Source organism: Scylla paramamosain, chromosome 14 (genome assembly GCF_035594125.1).
Source record: "Scylla paramamosain isolate STU-SP2022 chromosome 14, ASM3559412v1, whole genome shotgun sequence".
In the NCBI taxonomy this organism is placed as follows: Eukaryota; Metazoa; Arthropoda; class Malacostraca; order Decapoda; family Portunidae; genus Scylla; species Scylla paramamosain.
This window is the reverse complement of record NC_087164.1, coordinates 5,208,650-5,229,680: the sequence shown is the minus strand read 5'-3', so window position 1 is coordinate 5,229,680 and position 21,031 is coordinate 5,208,650. Positions and strand designations below refer to the sequence as shown.

The 21,031-nt window shown below is 38.0% G+C and overlaps 1 protein-coding gene across 2 annotated transcripts in view; it reads right to left on the bottom strand.

Annotated features, from left to right (window-relative positions):
- The window catches only part of LOC135106785 (WD repeat-containing protein 35-like), a 106,557-nt gene that overhangs the window by 65,442 nt on the left and 20,084 nt on the right, over positions 1-21,031 (bottom strand). For both annotated transcript variants that reach the window (XM_064016092.1, XM_064016091.1), the window contains exons 6-8: positions 11,308-11,468; positions 4,558-4,723; positions 3,113-3,261 (exon numbers count right to left, since the gene is read on the bottom strand). In XM_064016092.1, the coding sequence (XP_063872162.1) occupies positions 3,113-3,261; positions 4,558-4,723; positions 11,308-11,468 (476 nt within the window). The remainder of the gene's footprint in view (positions 1-3,112; positions 3,262-4,557; positions 4,724-11,307; positions 11,469-21,031) is intronic.

Sequence of the window (21,031 nt, the reverse complement as noted above, 5' to 3'; positions counted from 1 at the left end):
AGGTGTGAAAATTAAAAACAAGTAGCAATCAGAGATGGGAAATGGATGGATTCAATGAGAATAAGTTGAATAAGTTGGTATGGAAAAAAATGAAGAGAGAAAAGGGGATGGGAATGTGGGAGTATGGGAATGAGGAGACAATGAAGTTCTTGTAGGTAGCAAGGAGGTGGAAGGTGTGTGGGAAAGGCATTTCAATCATCCAATGAATAGAGAAGCAATAATATCTGGCAAGGATATGAAAGCAGATGGAGAACACGTGATTATGCGGAGAAGAGTAGGAAGAGAAGAGGTAGAGAAAGCAATAGCTTAGTAAAAGTGTAGCAAAGCTACAGGCATTGATGGAATAGCTGCAGGTATGTTAAAGTATAGAGTAACAGTAAGGTCGAACACTTGAACAAGCAAGAAAGGGATGCCTAGATAGAAGTGAAGGCTCTACTGCCATGGCTATGTCTTTGGGTTATGCTCCTGAAGGAAATAATGCATCAGAGAGCTTGATATATAAAACAGATTGAAAGAAGAGAAAATTTGTGTGGAGGTGACTGGACAAGGGCACAAAGAGAAAAAAAGATCCATTATTTTGCCATTTTCCCAAACAATCTAACCAGTAAAGAGAGTTCAGAATGCAGACAAATTTAGTTAAGGAGATATCCTGATAGAGGTAACTCTCAGTTAACACAATATATAGGAACTTGAAAGCATTGTGTAAACAGAAATTGTATTGAAGAAAAATAATGGAAAAGGGTGGTGTTTAGGGGGGATATGACCTGTTGAATTGCACTATTTTGTCCTTAAACCTATTTACATATACAAGTATAGAAGTGAACAACACTAGTCCCCACACTTTATCTTTGTTTATTAATCCCAATTTTAAATATAAAAGCTGAAACTACAAAAATGTTGCAAAAATATTGTAAGAATGCCCTTAATATTTACGTATCATTGCAAATGAATAGTTAGCCTGGATTGTGCACTAAAGTGAAAACTTTGTGTGAATTCAATTAAATCTAATATATTTTAAGTTCTGATAAACCAAATTTGAGTAAAAAACTTGAGTAAGCCAAATAACCTGTACTCCTCTTATAGTACTTCATCATAAAAATGTAAAGAACAAAAATATGCGGAGTTCCAGAGCTTACAAATGAAAGGAATAAAAGAAATAACCTACTAGTTAACCCTAGCATTAGTGAAATGGACAGCATAAGGAGGGGAACAAGAAGAGATGATTAAACAGTGAGGCTATGAGCTAAAAAGAGCAGTAACTATGGAAACTACAACAGAAGATAGCAAGTGATGTAACACTGTAACAGAGTGCGAGAGACAGAAGATGGTTAAAGGAGAGGGAACTAAAGCAAAAAAATTTTTTGACTCCACCCTTTTTGATAAGGCAATTGCAAGTGGAGCCACTAGATATGGGATCTGTGTTCTATAAAAAAAAAAAAAACCTGTACAAAGTTAGCATCTCTGAGGATAAGAAAAATTGGTAGACAACAAAGAAAACATAATTTCATGGAAATTTCCAGCTGAGATTTTTGGTAAATGGATATTCCAAGTATGTTCAATGTAGGATAGAAATAGTTCAGTGTTAATGAAAAAGAGGCAACAGTTGTGTGGAGTGCAAGATAATCTGGAGCAAAATAGGGCAAGATACAGATATAAATGAGACAAAAGTGAGAGGAGAATGAAAGAACCAGAGCATGCATAAAGAAAATATACAAACAGAAATAAATGAAAATTCTAGGGTCAATGCCATCCCCCTAAGGGAATTCTCAGGAACAAAAGTCTAATATAGAGAACAGATATTACACCATACATAACTAGTACACCATACATAACTAGTTCATTTGACTGAAATATTAATATCATGATACCTAATTGTAAAATGATATCCTCATCACTCACATTTTCAAAATAATATTTTCAAAACAGGCCACATCTTGATATAAAAAAAAAGTGTTGAAAATAGGAATTGAAGTATAAACTAGTTTAGCACAAATATTTGAATATGATGAAAAATGAATGAATAAAATGAGCATTTACAAATTGCAATAAATGATACAGTGGAAAAATAACAGAAACCTTATGAGAATGATTTGGTAATACTTTCCTAAAAGTAAATATTGTGTACCATAAGAAAAATATTTACCAATATCATGCACTTTAGAGTGATGTATGATAAACCAAGATAAGTTAAAGCAGATGATCAATATTAGGTGCTCATAAATCAGCTAAGCGGGAGAAAATAAGGATAATCAGAAAAAAAATTTAAATCCATGAACAGTGGCTTTACATATTACATTCATCCCTGGCTATCACATTTTAATGCTACTGTACCAACACAGATCACACTTAAATCACTGTTACACATACCAAACGATATAGGTAAACTTTCAGAAAACAGCATCATCTTAATTTCAAGACAAAACTATTTCGGACTCATAGATTTTGATGTGTTTCACCTAACTATAAAACCAATTTCTCAACGAAATCAGTTTTATTTTACAGAAATATCAGGCTTGACCTGCAAGAGACGGTCCACTTTTGGCACCTCTTTTGAGCAAATATGCAATTTCCCATAATATCATGTAGTTCCATTAACTTCCACCTAACAATCACCTAACAACCAAACTGTCAAGGATATCTAAAAACCCAATAAACTCAACTTAACAAACCTCTTAACCTGGAGCTTTGTGCCTAGATCATCTAAATAATTAAAATCATTTATATCTCAAATCAACTATCAGTGTGGTTGGAAAGAAGTGATCTACACAATCTAATAGATATATAAGATGCTGTTTACTAAAACAGCATCTAAATTTATACCCGTGTGGGAGGGAAAATATGGAGATAGGCAAAATAAAGGGACCAGGTGATTTTTTAAGTTTTTCAATAAGGCTGTTGTAGTTATGGTTAACATGCTCATATTCATGGATCAATTTCACATGATAGCTGAGGATTGAGTGTATTATGAAAAACATACATACAGTAAGTCAATGCAGCAGAATTTCACCATTTCTCCTCAAAACTTTTTATCTTTTGATTCCAAAAATACTTTCCATATATTACATGAATTCACCAGTAATAAGATTTACATCAAAATTCAATACATACTAACCTCTCCAAAAGGATTATAAAACTGAACCACATTGCAATCCTTCTCTCCTATGCCAGAGAGATGAAGAGTGCCTGCAACAGCCATCACACTACCATTGTGATTCCACTGACAGGCACACACACTCATGCCAGTATCTATTAGAACAGGCACTGAAAAATAAATCCATTGTCATACCTTGAAGTATAGCTCCTCAATACAACTTAACACCATAAAGCAATATATCACAATTTCTGTAATAAACAAGAAGACATCCATACAGAATGTGAAACTGGGGAAGATATTTATCTCCAATGAAATAAATAGCATCTAAGTGTCTGATGAAGTCAGACAAAAAAATCTAAACCAAGACCAAGACATATTCTGATGCTTCAAGAGAATACAAGAATACAACATGGCAGAAAGAAAAAGGAAATAGACTAACTGTGACATGTATGTAAATAAGTAAATATTTCTTTTGTAAATATAAGGTAACAAATAAAAACTGAAGCAGTCATATGCAGTTGGCAGGAAGCATTCAAAACATGAGATTGAGCGAAAAATACAAGAAAGAAAAATTGCCACTACACACTAAATGTACTGATGTCTTAAGAATGTCAGTTTTAGGTGACTGAATCTGATATAATAAGTAAGCATTTGTACCAAAATGTACAGTAAAATCCCTCTCATCCACCATTCAAGTATCCGGCAGCTTCAAGTATCCGGCACATTTTTCCCCGAGCCTTAAAATCAATAAAAAATCAATGTGTACTCATAAAATCGATTCAAATTCCCCGCGAGGCATACTTTGTCCCCTCGCTACCAGAGCGCACTGCTTCGCGCCACCCGCGGCCCACTGCACTGTGTTTACTCAGTGACTCAGTCCCACATGTGCACTGTTTATCGCCTGATGCCTTCATCATGCCTAAAGTTGTAGAAAAGAGGAAGCATGTTGTGCTTACACTTAAGTAGCTGATCAGATCAGCTGCTGATTAAGATCAGCTGATCTTTGTTATGGTAAGATGCATGAGTGTAGGGTGGTGATTGTGGACATAATTTCACTTCTATTCAAGTATCCGGCAATATTCAAGTATCCGGCATGTTGGCTGTCCCGTTGATGCCGGATAAGAGGGATTTTACTGTATATGACTAAAAGAAGAAAGATGGCATGATAAATTCACACCTTTAGTGGTATTTTCTATTCATTACTTGGAAGTTGAAATACACTGAGATTTGACATTCTTTGGTCATCTACACAGACCCATTATCCACTGGAAGTACAGAAACACACTGAGCATCACCTTCATGATTCTATAAATCATGAGGGGAACACATAAACATTACAAAATGACATCTTATATAGTTGAACAGCCTATAATGGTTAATTTCTATCCATGCAAGTATAAACCAATGTATCTCACCTTTTACAATACATTCAACTATTCAGTAATAATAATGAATTGACTTACTATCATCACTTTCATTCCTCATTATCTGCATTCTGCCATTGTCATAACAGATAGCCAGAGTAGGGCAGTCTGGATCAACATAACCATTTCGTCCATTGTACCAAGTCAGCCCTACAACCATTGCTCCCAACCCCATGCTGCCCAGGCACTGGATGTTGAGGCGATTCTGAAATTTATAAAATATCTTACTATACAACCTGCAACAACTTTCTCTCTCTCTCTCTCTCTCTCTCTCTCTCTCTCTCTCTCTCTCTCTCTCTCTCTCTCTCTCTCTCTCTCTCTCTCTCTGAAAAACGATAGGTTTATATTCAGCAAATCAAAGGAGAGCTTGGAGAGTGTTTCACTCCAGAAGCTGGTGTAAGATAGTGATATGTGATGTCTTTATGGTTAATATTTTTGTGGATTGCTACATGAAAGAGATGAGATTAAAGTAAGAAATGTTGTTGCAAGGCTGAAATGGAATGCAGCATGTTTTTTTTTTTCAGGTGACACTGCTTTACTAACAGAATGAGAAAAGGAACTTCAGAGAGTGATGAATCAATTCTATTATGTATGTATTACACAAATGGAGGATGAATGCATGGGAAAACATATACAGTAGGGTACGCGACAACATGCAATCATTATAATGTATAACTGCAGTAACACACTGAAATTTTAATAAATATTTCACTGGAATATCGAACAAAAACTTGCTTAACGAACTCGATATTCAAGCAAGCAATGAAATTTTAATAAAAATTCAATTGGAATAACAAACTAAAATTCTCAATCAGTCACACTATATTTGGCAATCCTTAGGATTATTCTTACTTTCACACAAACACACACACACACACACACACAGAGAGAGAGAGAGAGAGAGAGAGAGAGAGAGAGAGAGAGAGAGAGAGAGAGAGAGAGAGAGAGAGAGAGAGAGAGAGAGAGAGAGAGAGAGAGAGAGAGAGAGAGAGAGAGAGAGAGAGAGAGAGAGAGAGAGAGAGAGAGAGAGAGAGAGAGAGAGAGAGAGAGAGAGAGAGAGAGAGAGAGAGAGAGAGAGAGAGAGAGAGAGAGAGAGAGAGAGAGAGAGAGAGAGAGAGAGAGAGAGAGAGAGAGAGAGAGAGAGAGAGAGAGCTCCAACATAGGCAGAATTTACTGCATGAATACATGTGATGCCAACAGTAGGCAAATGTAATCGATACTTCTCAAAGCAGTGTGAGATTTGGAGTGACAATGTTCAAAACTTGGGATGGTAAGAATTTATGACTAGGTGTGAAACTTGGGAGGGTAATGTATATATTTGTTGTGTTATCTCAAATGTAGTAGTTCTAATGCGCACATTTTGATGTATCTTTTTTATTGTGGAGTTTTTCATATTATTTTCTGGTTTCCTGGAACCAATTTTTTTTTCCCCCTAGGTTCTTCAGTCGCCATAATGCACATTTTTCATAAACGAACACTACATTGGAACGAATCAAGTTCATTGTCACGTACCCTACTGTAATTGTTGAGAGAAAGAAACTAAAGGTATGTGATGTTATGACAGCTTACAGGATAAGTGGAGGAGTGTGGTGGCTCAGGTAGTAAAACATCTGATTACAATGCAAAAAACCTCAGATTTGTATCCTGGTCTCAGCCAGGAAATTCCTAGAACTGCCCATTCTTAGGTTCACCCAGCCTTAAAATCTTCCCAAACACTCCAGTCATTATCATGGACCATTACAAATCTCATATTAAGTGTACCCTCTAACACTCATGCACAAGGAAACTGCTATGAATCAGATGAAAAATTCTATGAGGAAAACACCATGACTGTGTAAAAAATTTCTTTAACTACAATGGTAAATTATTATGCTGCCATATATCACATACCAATATTATGAAAGTTAGTCTTATTATATGTTAGATTTATCAAAAATGAAAATAGACTCAAAAAAGAAAACAGACCAAGATTTACACACTATTCAAATTCAGACCTTTGCACTTTCAAATAATCAGCAACAATATGCAGGTTTATAAGTCTTACATAACAAAACAGTGAATAATACAAAGAAATGTACTGCACTGAATGTACTGTTAGTAAATGTGACAAAAGACCAAATAAAATTTTTGGACAAATGAAATTTCTTTAAATTTTACAATAGTTTTGTATACTATAGGAGGAGGCAGTTGGCACCTGCCAAAACGATAATTACTCCCAATGAGGTCAAAATCTCTGGATCAGAGGGTGCTGTGAACTTATCATTAAACCCAGCTGTGACCTCAATGAACATTTCCCTTTGTGTCTCACAACACAAGGGGGCAGTTACAGCCTACTCTCAAAAGACAACTCTCTTCCTTCACACAAAACTACAAGCACCTAATTACACACATACCCTTCACTCAAAATTCAAAATTATCATGGCAACTCCTACACTAGCCTCAGAGTCCTCATCTGGGGAGGGGACCACAAATGTCCCCAGGTTGGACTGCTCTTCTGGTATCAACCCTGAGAGTCTTGACATCCCCCTCAACTTTCTCTTCATTAACTTCTGCAACATTCATGATCTTAGATCTAATATTCAATCAGTAGAACACCACCTCTCCTCTACTTAACCTCATCTTCTTTTCCTCAATGAAACACAGGTGTCTGAGGCAACTGACAGTAGCCCCTTTTCTGTTACCTCCTACTTTCTTTATCCTCATTTTCAATCCAAAGCTGGATGTTGCATTTGTGTGCACAATGACTTAACCTGCTCTCATGCCCATGCTCTTGAATCTTCCGAGTTTTCCACCGCCTGGCTATGACTACAGTCACTCTCAAACTAAACTTATCTGTGCTGTATACCTCTCACCTAACTCATCTGACTAAAAGAAATTCTTTGACTACTTAACTTCCAAAGTGGAGCACATTCTGACTCTCTTCCCTTTTGTGGAAATCTCCATTCTTGGAGACTTCAATGTTCACCACCAGCTTTGGCTTTCCTCTCCCTTCACTGACCATCCTGGTGAACTAGTCTTCAACTTTGCTATCCTCCACAACCTAGAGCAACTAGTGTAACACCCTACTCGTATTCCTGACAGTCTTGGAGATACGCCCAACATTCTTGTCCTTTTCCTAACCTCTCTAATCCTTCTGCTTATGCTGTTACCCTCTCTTCTCTGTTGGACTCCTCCGATCACAATCTCATATCTGTATCTTGCCCTATCACTCCAATCCCTCCTCAGGATCCCCTTAAGCAAATGTGCCTCTGGCATTTTGCCTCTGTTAGTTGGGGGGACCTGTGGAGGTATTTTGCTAATTTTCCTTAGAATGACTACTGCTTCCATGACAGAGACCCGTCTCTGTGTGCCGAGCACATAACAGAGAAGTTAGCGTCCAGCATGGAGGTGTACATTCCTCACTCTTTTTTTCTACCTAAACCTTCCAAACCTTGGTTTAACAGTCTTGTTTTCCTGCTATACATAATAGAGAGGTGACCCATAAAAGGTACTTGAGCCTTCCATCACCAGATTCTCATGCTCTTTATATTTCTGCCTGGAATCATGCCAAGTCTGTTCTCCAACTAGCCAAAACTCCTTCAGTTAATAGAAAATGTCAAAATCTTTCACAATCTAACTCCCCTCATGACTTCTGGCACCTAGCCAAAAACGTCTTCAATAACTTTGCTTCTTCTTTCCCTCCTTTGTTTCAACCAGATGGCAACATTGCTATCACATCTATCTCTAAAGCTGAACTCTTCCCTCAAACCTTTGCTAAAAACTCTACCTTGGATAATTCAGGGCTTGTTCCTTCCTCTCCTCCACCCTCTGACTACTTCATGCTACCTATCAAAATTCTTCGCAATGAAGTTTTCCATGCCCTCGGTGGCCTAAACCCTCAGAAGGCCTATGGACCTGATGGGGTCCCTCCTATTGTTCTCGGAAACTGCACCTCCGTGCTTGCACCTTGCCTAGTCACACTCTTTCAAAGCAGTCTGTCAACATCTACCTTTCCTTTTTGCTGGAAGTTTGCCTACATTCAGCCTGTTCCTAAAAAGGGTGACTGTTCTAATATCTCAAACTACCATCCTATTGTTTTAATTTTCTGCTTATCCTCAGCAGGAAGATTCTAAAACACTTCACAACCTTCTATCTAATCACCAGTATGGGTTTCATCAAGGCCACTCTACTGGTGATCTGGCTTTCCTTATTGAGTCTTAGTCATCCTCTTTTAGAGATCCTGATGAAACTTTTGGTGTTGCCTTCGACATATCAAAAGCTTTTGATACAGTCTGGCACAAAGCTTTGATTTCCAAACTACCCTCCTATGGCTTCTATCCTTCTCTCTGTAATTCACCTCAAGTTTCCTTTCTGACCATTCTATTGCTGCTGTGGTAGACAGTCACTGTTCTTCTCCTACTGCCTAGGAGGAGGCAGTTGGAGAAGAACAGTGGTGTTCCTCAGGGTTCAGTCTTGTCACCCACTCTCTTCCTAGTATTCATCAATGAGCTTCTAAACCAAACTTCTTGTCCTATCCACCCCTGCACTGATGATACCACCCTGCACTTTTCCATGTCTTTTCATAAATATCCAACCCTTCAGGAAGTAAACATTTCATGCAGGGAAGCCACAGAACGCCTGACTTCTGATCTCTCTAAAATTTCTGATCAGGGTAGAGCAAACTTGGTATTGTTCAATGCCTCAAAAACTCAATTCCTCCATCTATCAATTCACCACAACCTTCCTGATAACTATCCCCTCTTCCTCAATGACACTCAACTTGTCCCCCTCTTCTACACTGAACATCCTCAGTCTGTCCTTTTCTTACAATCTAAGCTGGAAACTTCACACTTCATCTCTAGCTAAAACAGCTTTTATGAAGTTAGGTGTTCTGAGAAGTCTCCACCAGTTTTTCTCACCCCCTCCAGCTGCTAACTCTGTACAAGGGCCCTATCCATTAATTTATGGAGTATGCTTCACATGTCTTTGGGGGTGGGGGGTTCCACTCATACCATTCTTTTAGACAGGGCTGAATAAAAAAACTTTTCATCTCATCAACTCCTCTCTTCTAACTGACTGTCTTCAGCCTCTCTCTCATCGCCGCAATGTTGCATCTATAGCTGTCTTCTACCGCTATTTTCATGCTAACTGCTCTTCTGATCTTGCTAACTGCATGCCTCTCCTCCTCCCGCGGCCTTGCTGCACAAGACTTTCTTCTTTCTCTCACCCCTATTCTGTCCACCTCTCTAATGCAAGAGTTAACCAGTATTCTTAATCATTCATCCCTTTCTCTGGTAAACTCTGGAACTCCCTGCCTGCTTCTGTATTTCCACCTTCCTATGACTTGAATTCCTTTAAGAGGGAGGTTTCAAGACACTTATCCTTCAGTTTTTGAGTACCACTTTGGACCCTTCTATGGGACTGGCATTTCATTGGGCATATTTTTTTATTGGATTTTTGTTACCTTTGGCCAGTATCCTCCTGCATAAAAAATTAAATAAATAAATAAATAAATAAAAAAGAATAGCTAATGACAGCTAAATCAGGTCACTTCTGCATGTCTTGGACTTTGGAAGCCATCAATGGAACAAAAATTACAAACAGACCATGTTGAAAGAGCTGGACAATGTAAATCACTCAATATCATAATAGTTAATCAGAGGAAACCTACACATGAGCTTATCACCAAGTCAGTGAAAAGACCTGCCATTAAAGTGCAAATCAGTTGTTTTGCTGATGATTTCCACCAGAACATTTACACAGATGAAAAGATCTTCAAAGTGGCAGATAAAATACAATAGCAAAAAAGGCAACATATATACCAGAAATTCTCAAGTGGTGAAAAATTAAATTTTGTGATTCATAAAGGATGTTATCCCATTTCAGGGATGGTGAGTTGGGATTTTTCCATCTGGGGGATACCAGATGTGAATAAAATGTTGCAACTGAAGCCATATACCAAATACCAAGTTGTGATAAGGAAAACTGTGACTTTCAGAACTTTTCCCTTGCTCACAAGACCTACACTACATAGGAAGGTAAAATGCAAAAAAAAATTTACAGTAAAAGATTGTTACTTCAGTTGCTCTGACTTGAACTCTCTTGTTACAGACTGTTTTAAAGGAAATGGTCTGTCCTAATTACAACAACTGTGTGGAGAATCTATCAAAAGATTTGTCTATGAAAGTGATGGAGATGATCCTGGAAATCATCTCTGTTGTACTAAATGACCAGGCATTTTTGAGGTATGTGTCCTACATGAAAAAGAATGTTTTCAGTAATCTGTGACTCAGTTGATAATGTACCAGTCATTAGAAAATCACCAATAAAAAAAATTAAAAATTAATTTGACTCACTTACTTCTCCACCTACAAATAAAAACAATTGTGACAGAACTCATGGCAAGACTAAGGCAAAATAAGACTAGTATACACATAAAGTGTTACATGGAAATATCAGAAGGAAAATGCCTAAACATTCTAAAAAATTCTAAACATGAGACACCCACACATTTTTCACATAAAAATAAAAGCACTTGAAAACAACCACAGAGATGAAGGCAAGCCACCACTAACAGACTGCTTGATTCTGCCCACTAGAGATATTTACCTGAACATGATGTAGCACAGAAATACACTGAAATAAGTTAAAAGAATAATTTTGAACTAGTTTAAAAAAAAAATAAATAAATAAATAAATAAACCAATAGATTTATAAAATACCATACCACATCTTATACAATATGAGGAACATAAAAGCAACATATGAAAATACTAAATATTTTGCATAGAACAAGACTCCAGTACTCACAACAAAGCCACCAGTGTTGTCATACACATGCACTTCTCCATTGTGAAGAGAGAAGAGAAGCAAGCAGGAGTCAGGGGACCACTCCACACCCATGAGATGGTGGCCCTTGAGTTCTTTCCCCCAAATCCTGTTTCCATCCACACTTCCCACAATTACTGCACCTGAAGGTTTGTTATACACACAGTTATATATATCACAATGAAAATACTATTCTGAAAAAAATTATAAAGTTTGCAGAATTTATGAACACTAACCAACAGGAATATCAAAAGCAGATAATTTCACAACTTTGCTGAGTCCAGCTGAAAAAGCTTGGTTAGCAGAGTAAAGCTTCAGAGTTGAAAGGCATGTACTGTAAAATATTCTATCTGACTGAATCCAGGCTTATTTCTCCATGAAATAGGTGTCAAGCAACACAAAATGACTATAAGCACACATAAGCAATTTAGCCTCCAGACCTCAAAGAGTGACAGAAATAATCCTAACCACATTAGACAGCCTAATAGTCAACAGTACAACATACTTAGTACTTTATGCATCAAAGACCAACAGAACAACTGGTTTACACCCCATATGCCATAATAAATCTGATTTCTTTCCTAAACTTCATGTGATACATTGGACCAGATGTCACCACAGCTGTCAAGGCTGCATTTTCATTAATGCATTCATAACTACTTTTTATTCATTACATATATTTCTTGCTACACAAACATAATTTTGCATTAAACACTTCAAACTGCCCATTTATCCCTTTTGCAGTCTTTCCTCTTATACCTCTCAACTTATACTTAATTATTTTGCTCCATTCTCTCCTCTTGCCCAAAAACATCATAACACACTTCCCTGCCATGAGAAGTCATCTTGTCATGGTGGAGGTGCTAGAAGCGTGATCAGTAGTGCCACCTTCATTGATGGCTCACCTGTCACTGGTAGATTTGGTGCCAACCAACTCTGTGGATCGAGCACTCCCCCTTCAGTGCTGTATAACCACGACATTGTGGCACCTTCCTATTTTTTTTTTTCTTCTCAATCAATCAATTATAACACACTCTACTTTGCTCAGCTAACTTCCCTACATCAATCCTTCCTAGTTGCTCTTTCTTCACTTGATTCATACACATGCTCCTTGGACATTTTACCTTCATGAAATTCTATCTCCCCTCACCTGATCTATAAAAAGGCTCCCAAAACACTTTCATCTTCTCCATCTCATCATCACACTCTACTTTGTTCAGCTAACTTCCCTACATCAATTCTTCCTAGCTGCTCTTTCCTCACTTGACTCATACACATGCTCCTTGGACATTTTACCTTCATGAAATTCTATCTCACCTCACCTGATCTATAAAAAAGGCTCCCAAACACTTTCATCTTCTCCATCTCATCATCTCTAATGATGCTCCTTAGACACTTGTCTCTACTTGATTTTCTCCCCCTTTCTCCACTGAATTTTTACTTGATGATAATCTGTACTCCTTCCATCTTCCATTGTTTTTCATATGCACGTTTCTTCAAATCACTATCAGCAAAGAGCCGTTTCAATTTTTCCTGCTGCCTCTATACAATGGAGCCTCAGTTCTAGAACTTAATTCAAAATCTGAAATGTTAAAAAACTGAAACTGTTTTCCCCATAGGAATCAGTGTAAAATGGATTATTCCATTCCCAGATACCACTCTACCCTGTCTTAGTGGCTTACAACAGATGCTCCCAGTCAAGATGACTGCTTCACATCTCCAGCTCAAAAATTTTTTTTCCAGAAATACAACCAGAAAGGATGTATTGAATTAACTTAGTGACACAGAACTCATCAAAAGATATTGTTTAGACCATGCAGGTATTCTCTTTGTCACTGATCTAGTGAGGGAAGCTTTACAGAGGGACACAATGAAGGTGATCATAACACTCAGACATCTTAGCTGCTGGAAAAAGCTACCGGAAAATGTGGTCGTGCAGTATTGATGGCATTGGAGTCATCAAGAGAGCCACAGGTGGCTCAGGACAATTCCTGAGTGGTGAAAACTGTTTGTTTACATCGAGGCTTTTCAATGGAATCACATTTACCTTATTTCAAAGATTGAATTACTATCTTACACTCTGTGTCTCTCCTCTAAATATATAAAAACTTAGTAAATATTTATAGAAACTATGAATTAGTAATAAACAGCAGCTTTTGCTATATCTTTTAATATCTGAAATCAAGTAACTTTGTTCTAGAACTGAATTATGGTACTGAAACTGAAGCAATAATGAGTTCAAAATTTTTTTTGAAAACCAATTTATTTGAAAAAGGAGGTGCTTAGTAACCGAGGTTCCACAGTATATCATACACAGCTGATAAACCCATGCGCTTCATGAGCTTCATGTGCAGGAATGAACAAAAACACCATGGTCCAGCTTCTGCAACACTTCCATTTTTCTTTCATTATTATTGTGTTGTTTGCATAATGTGTCACAATTCCCAATTCCTTCTTTTTGGAGTCATTATAGCATGAAATAAGGGTCACAAATGAAGAAAAAAATTCACTTCTGGGAAAAAATATTATGCTCAGCATGAGTTACACACACACACTCAGAGTCCTCGGAGTCCCCATCTGGGGAGGGGACCATAAATGTCCCCAGGTCGGACTGCCTTTTTTTCGATGACCCTTAAGTGCCTTGACACCCCCCTCAACTTCTTCTTCATTAACTTCTGCAACATTCGCGGTCTAAGATCTAATTTTCAATCTGTAGAACACCACCTCTCCTCTTCTAAACCTTATCTTCTTTTCCTCACTGAAACTCAGGTATCTGAGGCAACTGACAGTAGCCCCTTTTCTGTTCCCTCCTACTTTCTCTATCCTCATTTTCGATCCAAAGCTGGATGCTGCATTTATGTGCGCAATGACTTAACCTGCTCTCGTGCCCACGCTCTTGAATCTTCCGAGTTTTCCACCATCTGGCTACGACTAAAGAGTCACTCTCATACTAAATTTATTTGTGCTGTATACCTCTCCCCTAACTCCTCTGACTATAAGAAATTCTTTGACTACTTAACTTCCAAAGTGGAGCACATTCTGACCCTCTTCCCTTTTGCAGAGATCTCCATTCTTGGAGACTTCAATGTTCACCACCAGCTTTGGCTTTCCTCTCCCTTCACTGACCATCCTGGTGAACTAGCCTACAACTTTGCTATCCTCCATGACCTAGAGCAATTGGTGCAACACCCTACTAGTATTCCTGACCGTCTTGGAGATACGCCCAACATTCTTGACCTTTTCCTGACCTCTAATCCTTCTGCTTATGCTGTTACCCTTTCTTCTCCGTTGGGCTCCTCCGATCACAATCTCATATCTTTATCTTGTCTTATCACTCCAATCCCTTCTCAGGATCCCCCTAAGTGAAGGTGCCTCTGGCGTTTTGCCTCTGCTAGTTGGGGGGACCTGAGGAGGTATTTTGCTGATTTTCCTTGGAATGACTACTGCTTCCATGTCAGAGACCCGTCTTTGTGTTCTGAGTGCATAACAGAGGTGATAGTGGCTGGCATGGAGGCATACATTCCTCACTCTTTTCTCATCCTAAACCTTCTAAACCTTGGTTTAACACAGCTTGTTCTCGTGCTATACATGATAGAGAGGTGGCCTACAAAAGGTACTTAAGCTTTCCATCACCAGAATCTCATGCACTTTATATTTCTGCCCGGAACCATGCCAAGTCTGTTCTCCAACTAGCCAAAAACTCATTCATTAACAGAAAATGTCAAAACCTTTCAAGATCTAACTCCCCTCGTGATTTCTGGCATCTAGCCAAAAATATCTCCAATAACTTTGCTTCTTCTTCTTTCCCTCCTCTATTTCAACCAGATGGCACCACTGCTATCACATCTATTTCTAAAGCTGAACTCTTTGCTCAAACCTTTGCTAAAAACTATACCTTGGACGATTCTGGGCTTGTTCCTCCCTCTCCTCCACCCTCTGACTACTTCATGCCACCTATTAAAATTCTTCGCAATGATGTTTTCCATGCCCTCGCTGGCCTAAACCCTCGGAAGGCTTATGGACCTGATGGGGTCCCTCCTATTGTTCTCCGAAACTGTGCCTCCATGCTTGCACCTTGCCTAGTCAAACTCTTTCAGCTCTGTCTGTCAACATCTACCTTTCCTTCTTGCTGGAAGTTTGCCTACATTCAACCTGTTCCTAAAAAGGGTGACCGTTCTAATCCCTCAAACTACCATCCTATTGCTTTAATTTCCTGCCTATCTAAAGTTTTTGAATCTATCCTCAACAGGAAGATTCTTAAACATCTATCACTTCACAACCTTCTATCTGATTGCCAGTATGGGTTCCGTCAAGGCCGCTCTACTGGTGATCTTCTGGCTTTCCTTACTGAGTCTTGGTCATCCTCTTTTAGAGATTTTGGTGAAACTTTTGCTGTTGCCTTGGACATATCAAAAGCTTTTGATAGAGTCTGGCACAAAGCTTTGATTTCCAAACTACCCTCCTATGGTTTCTATCCTTCTCTCTTTAACTTCATCTCAAGTTTCCTTTCTGACCATTCTATTGCTGCTGTGGTAGATGGTCACTGTTCTTCTCCTAAATCTATTAACAGTGGTGTTCCTCAGGGTTCTGTCCTGTCACCCACTCTCTTCTTATTATTCATTAATGATCTTCTAAACCAAACTTCTTGTCCTATCCACTCCTACGCTGATGATACCACCCTGCACTTTTCCACGTCTTTTCATAGACGTCCAATCCTTCAGGAGGTAAACATATCACGCAGGGAAGCCACAGAACGCCTGACTTCTGATCTTTCTAAAATTTCTGATTGGGGCAGAGCAAACTTGGTATTGTTCAATGCCTCAAAAACTCAATTCCTCCATCTATCAACTCGACACAACCTTCCAGACAACTATCCCCTCTTCTTCAATGACACTCAACTGTCCCCCTCTTCTACACTGAACATCCTCGGTCTGTCCTTTACTTATAATCTGAACTGGAAACTTCACATCTCATCTCTAGCTAAAACAGCTTCTATGAAGTTAGGTGTTCTGAGACGTTTCCGCCAGTTTTTCTCACACCCCCAGCTGCTAACTCTGCACAAGGGCCTTATCCATCCATGTATGGAGTATGCTTCACATGTCTGGGGGGGTTCCACTCATACTGCTCTTCTAGACAAAAGCTTTTTGTCTCATCAACTCCTCTCCTCTAACTGACTGTCTTCAGTCTCTCTCTCACCGCCGCAATGTTGCATATCTAGCTGTCTTCTACCGCTATTTTCATGCTAACTGCTCTTCTGATCTTGCTAACTGCATGCCTCCCCTCCTTCCGTGGCCTCGCTGCACAAGACTTTCTTCTTTCTTTCACCCCTATTCTGTCCACCTCTCTAACACAGGAGTTAACCAGTATTTTCAATCATTCATTCCTTTCTCTGGTAAACTCTGGAACTCCCTGCCTGCTTCTGTATTTCCACCTTCCTATGACTTGAATTCCTTCAAGAGGGAGGTTTCAAGACACTTATTCATCAATTTTTGACCACTGCTTTGACCCTTTTATGGGACTGGCATTTCAGTGGGCATTTTTTTTAATTAGATTTTTGTTGCCCTTGGCCAGTGTCCTTCCTACATAAAAAAAAAAAAAAACACACACACACACACACACACACACACACACACACACACACACACACAGAGCAATACAGGAAAGTTTGGATAAAGAGGGACATGAATGAGGAGAGACTCAATGTAAGCGACCTAATAAAAGAAGCAAAGGCAAAAAACGAGAACAGAACAGAGGAAGAGAAAAAAAAAGTTCTATTGGAAGGTAAAAGACGAGAGGCTCAGGAAGTGGTATATGACAAAAAAAAAGAATAGAAAATGTAAATAATATATGGAAAAATAAAAAATGGACAGTGGCATATATAAATATAAATGGTTTAATATCAACACTGCGAGAATTGAATAATCACATTAAGATAAAGCAGCACGACATCATGGGTATTACTGAAGTTAAACTAAATGAGACAACAGAAAATATAAGAATTGGTAATAGTAATTATAATGTGTGGATAAAACACAGAAATAATAAGAAAGGGGGAGGAGTCATGTTACTTACAAAGAAGAGTATAACAGTGGAAGAGGTTGAAATAGGAGAAGGAATGGCAGAAGTAATTAGAATTCAAACAAAAAGGAAAAGAGAAGGAAGAAGAGATTTTGTAGAGGCTTATATACCCCCAAAGACGAATGCATGGACACAAGAGGATTATAAATTATTGTTAAGAGATACTAATAATTGTTTGGAGAGAATACTGGCAGAGAGTAACAATATAACATTTATGGGTGACTTTGATTGCAAGGAAGTATGCTGGGAAGAGTGGACCACGGATGGGGGAGAAGAGTCATGGGGATATATGCTTCTAAATTTAATGATGACAAATACTATGACCCAGTGGATTGGAGAAAATACAAGATTTTGGAGTAATGAAGAGGCATCAAGGCTAAGCTTGGTGTTTACAAAGGAAACAGACATCATCGAAGGAATAAATTATCAGTGCCCACTAGGTAAAAGTGACCATCTGTTAATTGAATTCAGTATAGGCAGTGGTCCAATAGAATATAGGAATGAAATTTACAAGAATGGGAGATATAATTACAGGAAAGCAGATTTGATCAGGATGAGGGAATATTTTGAAGAGGCTAAATAGAAACAACTATTCACGGCAAGCAGTACACAGGAAAAGTAGGACATATTCATGGAAATCTATTATGAAGGGGTCAGTAGATATGTACCAAAGATCAAAACAAAGGAAGTGAAAAGGAAAAAAAAACTGGTTTAATACGAGATATATAACAGCAAGAAAAGAAAAAGCAGCAGCATAGAATAGATGGAGAAAAAAAGGAGGAAGTGAGAAATGGGAAGATTTCAAGAAGGCAAGAAACAAATATATCAGAATCCTGAGAGATGAAGAAGGGAATTATGAGAAAGATATAGTTAACAAATGCAAAGATGAGCCGAAGTTATTCTTCAGATATGTGAATGGGAAGATGAAAAACAGGCAAACAATAGATAAATTAACGAAAGATGACATTACATACGAAGATACATGGTTATAAGCAGAATTAATGAACAAGTGCTTCCATCTAGTATTTACCAAGGAAAGCAAATTTGAAGGAGAAAGAGCATGGCACAGAGACAATGTGATGAGAGAGATACAGGTGGACATAAGTGAAATTAAGATTATGAAAGATTTGGATGTAAGGCTCAAGGACCAGATGGAGTGTCCAACTGGATACTTAAGGAATGTTGTGAACATCTGGCAGAAGGTATACACAATACCATAGTATGTTCTTTTAAGGAAGGAAAAACTCCTCTAGACTGGAAGAGAGGCAATATTGTGCCCATTTTTGAAGGAGGTAATAAAGAAGATCCACTGAATTACAGACCAGTGTCCCTAACAAGTGTGGTGGTAAAAATAGCAGAAAGAATAGTTAAAAACAGATGGATGGAATATTTAGAAGAAACACACACACTGACTGACAATCAATTTGGTTTCAGAAGTGGAAGATCTTGTGTCACAAATTTAGTGAGCTTTTATAGTAGAGCAACTGATATAATTCAAGAGAGAGAGGGTTGGGCAGACTGTGTTTATTTAGACCTAAAACAAGCATTTGATAAGGTACCACACCAGAGACTGCTATGGAAAATTCAAAATATAGGGGGTTTGCAAGGAAACACAGTGAATTGGATTACAGACTTCTTGAGGGATAGAGAAATGAGAACAGTAATAAAGGGAGAAAAATCAGAATGGTGTAGAGTTACAGGTGGAGTACCACAGGGGACAGTCTCCGTAATGTTTCTGGTGTATGTCAACGATATGGTGGATGAGGTTGACAGTTATATAAGGCTGTTTGCAGACAATGCAAAATTATTGAAAAGAGTGGAAAACAATATGGACTGTGAAATATTACAGAAAGATAAGATATATAAATGGAGTAAGAAATGGGAAATGGAATTCAATGCAAAGAAATGCAAGGTGATGGAATTAGGAAAAAGCTAAAGAAGATTGACAAGTTCCATCACCATGGAAGAAGTGGAAATTAAGAAAACCAAGGAAGAAAAAGACTTGGGAATTACAATCAGTGATAACTTATCACCAGAAAAACATGTAAACAAAATAGTTGGGGAAACCTATGAGTTACTAAGAAAGTTGAAAGAGGCATTTGCTTACATGGATGAAGAGATGATGAAAAAGTTGATGGAATATGTTATTCGACCAAAACTGGAATATGCCACAACTGTTTGGTCACCCCATAATAAAAAAGAAATAAGGTAAATAGAAAGGATGCAAAGAGCTGCAACCAAACTGGTACCAAGTTTGAGAGATTTAATGTATGAAGAAAGATTAAGGTGACTGAAGCTTCCATCATTACAAGAGAGAAGAGAAAGAAGAGACCTGATTGCTATATACAGAGCTTTAAAAGGATAAAGTTGACAAAGAAGACTTGTTTGTGTGGGACTCAAGAGATACAAGAGGACATGGAGTGAAACTGAAGAAAACAGCAAGTAGAAGAGATGTCAAGAAATATGGTTTCCCAAATAGAAGCACAGAAATATGGAACATCTTAGATGAAACAGTGGTACAAGCAAAAAATATTCATGAATTTAAAGTTAAGCTGGATGCTTATAGATATGGAGACAGGACAGCTATTTTCCTGTAAAACACAACTAGGTAAATACAACTAGGTAAATACAGAGTGAGAATATAGTGGTACAAAGATGCCATGGAAGATCACCAAGCAGAAGTTTAAAAATTATGTATACAAATATAGATGGTTTGGTGTCGAGCCTATTGGAACTTAAAGTTTATCTAAAAACAATAAACCAGACGTGATATGCTTAACGGAAACCAAACTAAAAGAGGAAATAAAGTCGAGATTTGTAAAGGAAAGATATAGCTCATGGAGGAGAGACAGAAAAGGATAGGGGGTTGGAGGAGTGATGATACTGGTAAAAGAGGATATTGCTGTTGAGGAAGTGGAATATGGTGATAGAATGGTGGAAACTTTGAGTATTGTGATTAGGATCAAAGGAAGTGAAAAAAGGAAAGTTATTGTGATGTACATATTGCCAAAAACTAATGCTTGGAGACCAATAGATATAAAATTATGCAACTAGAAAAAAGAACCTGAAGCAAGAAATCGTATAGAGGAAATAATGAGGAAAAGTAGTAGGCAACTTCAACACTAAAGGAATTAGCTGGGAGGAGATGGAAATGAAAGAAAATGTCAAGTCATGGAGTGAAGAGCTTATGCAAACCATGATAGTTGAATACAAAGAGAGATTGGGTGAACAAACCTACAAGTTGCAGAGCAGAAGAACCAGCACAGTTGTACTCAGTGTTTACAGCAATCCCAGGAAGTAGACCAAGTATACATTGTCTGAGTTCAATGGGAAGAAGTGTTCATGTGACAACAGAAATAGTACTGCAGGAGAAAAAAAGAGTTGCACAAGAAAGAAATACAGAAATGGGAGACAGAATTAAACAAAGGCAAACTCTGCAGAACTTAATAAATTTTATGGAAAAAAATTAACTGGAAAGAGCTATTTGATTTTACAGCTATGCAAGAAAAATATGAGATATTTTAGCAAGTAAAGAGAAGGGGTGCAACAGTTAGTGCCAAGTTATAAAGTGAAAATTGGGAAACATGAATGGTATAATGCCAGGTGGGTAGAAGCAAAAAAGAACAAA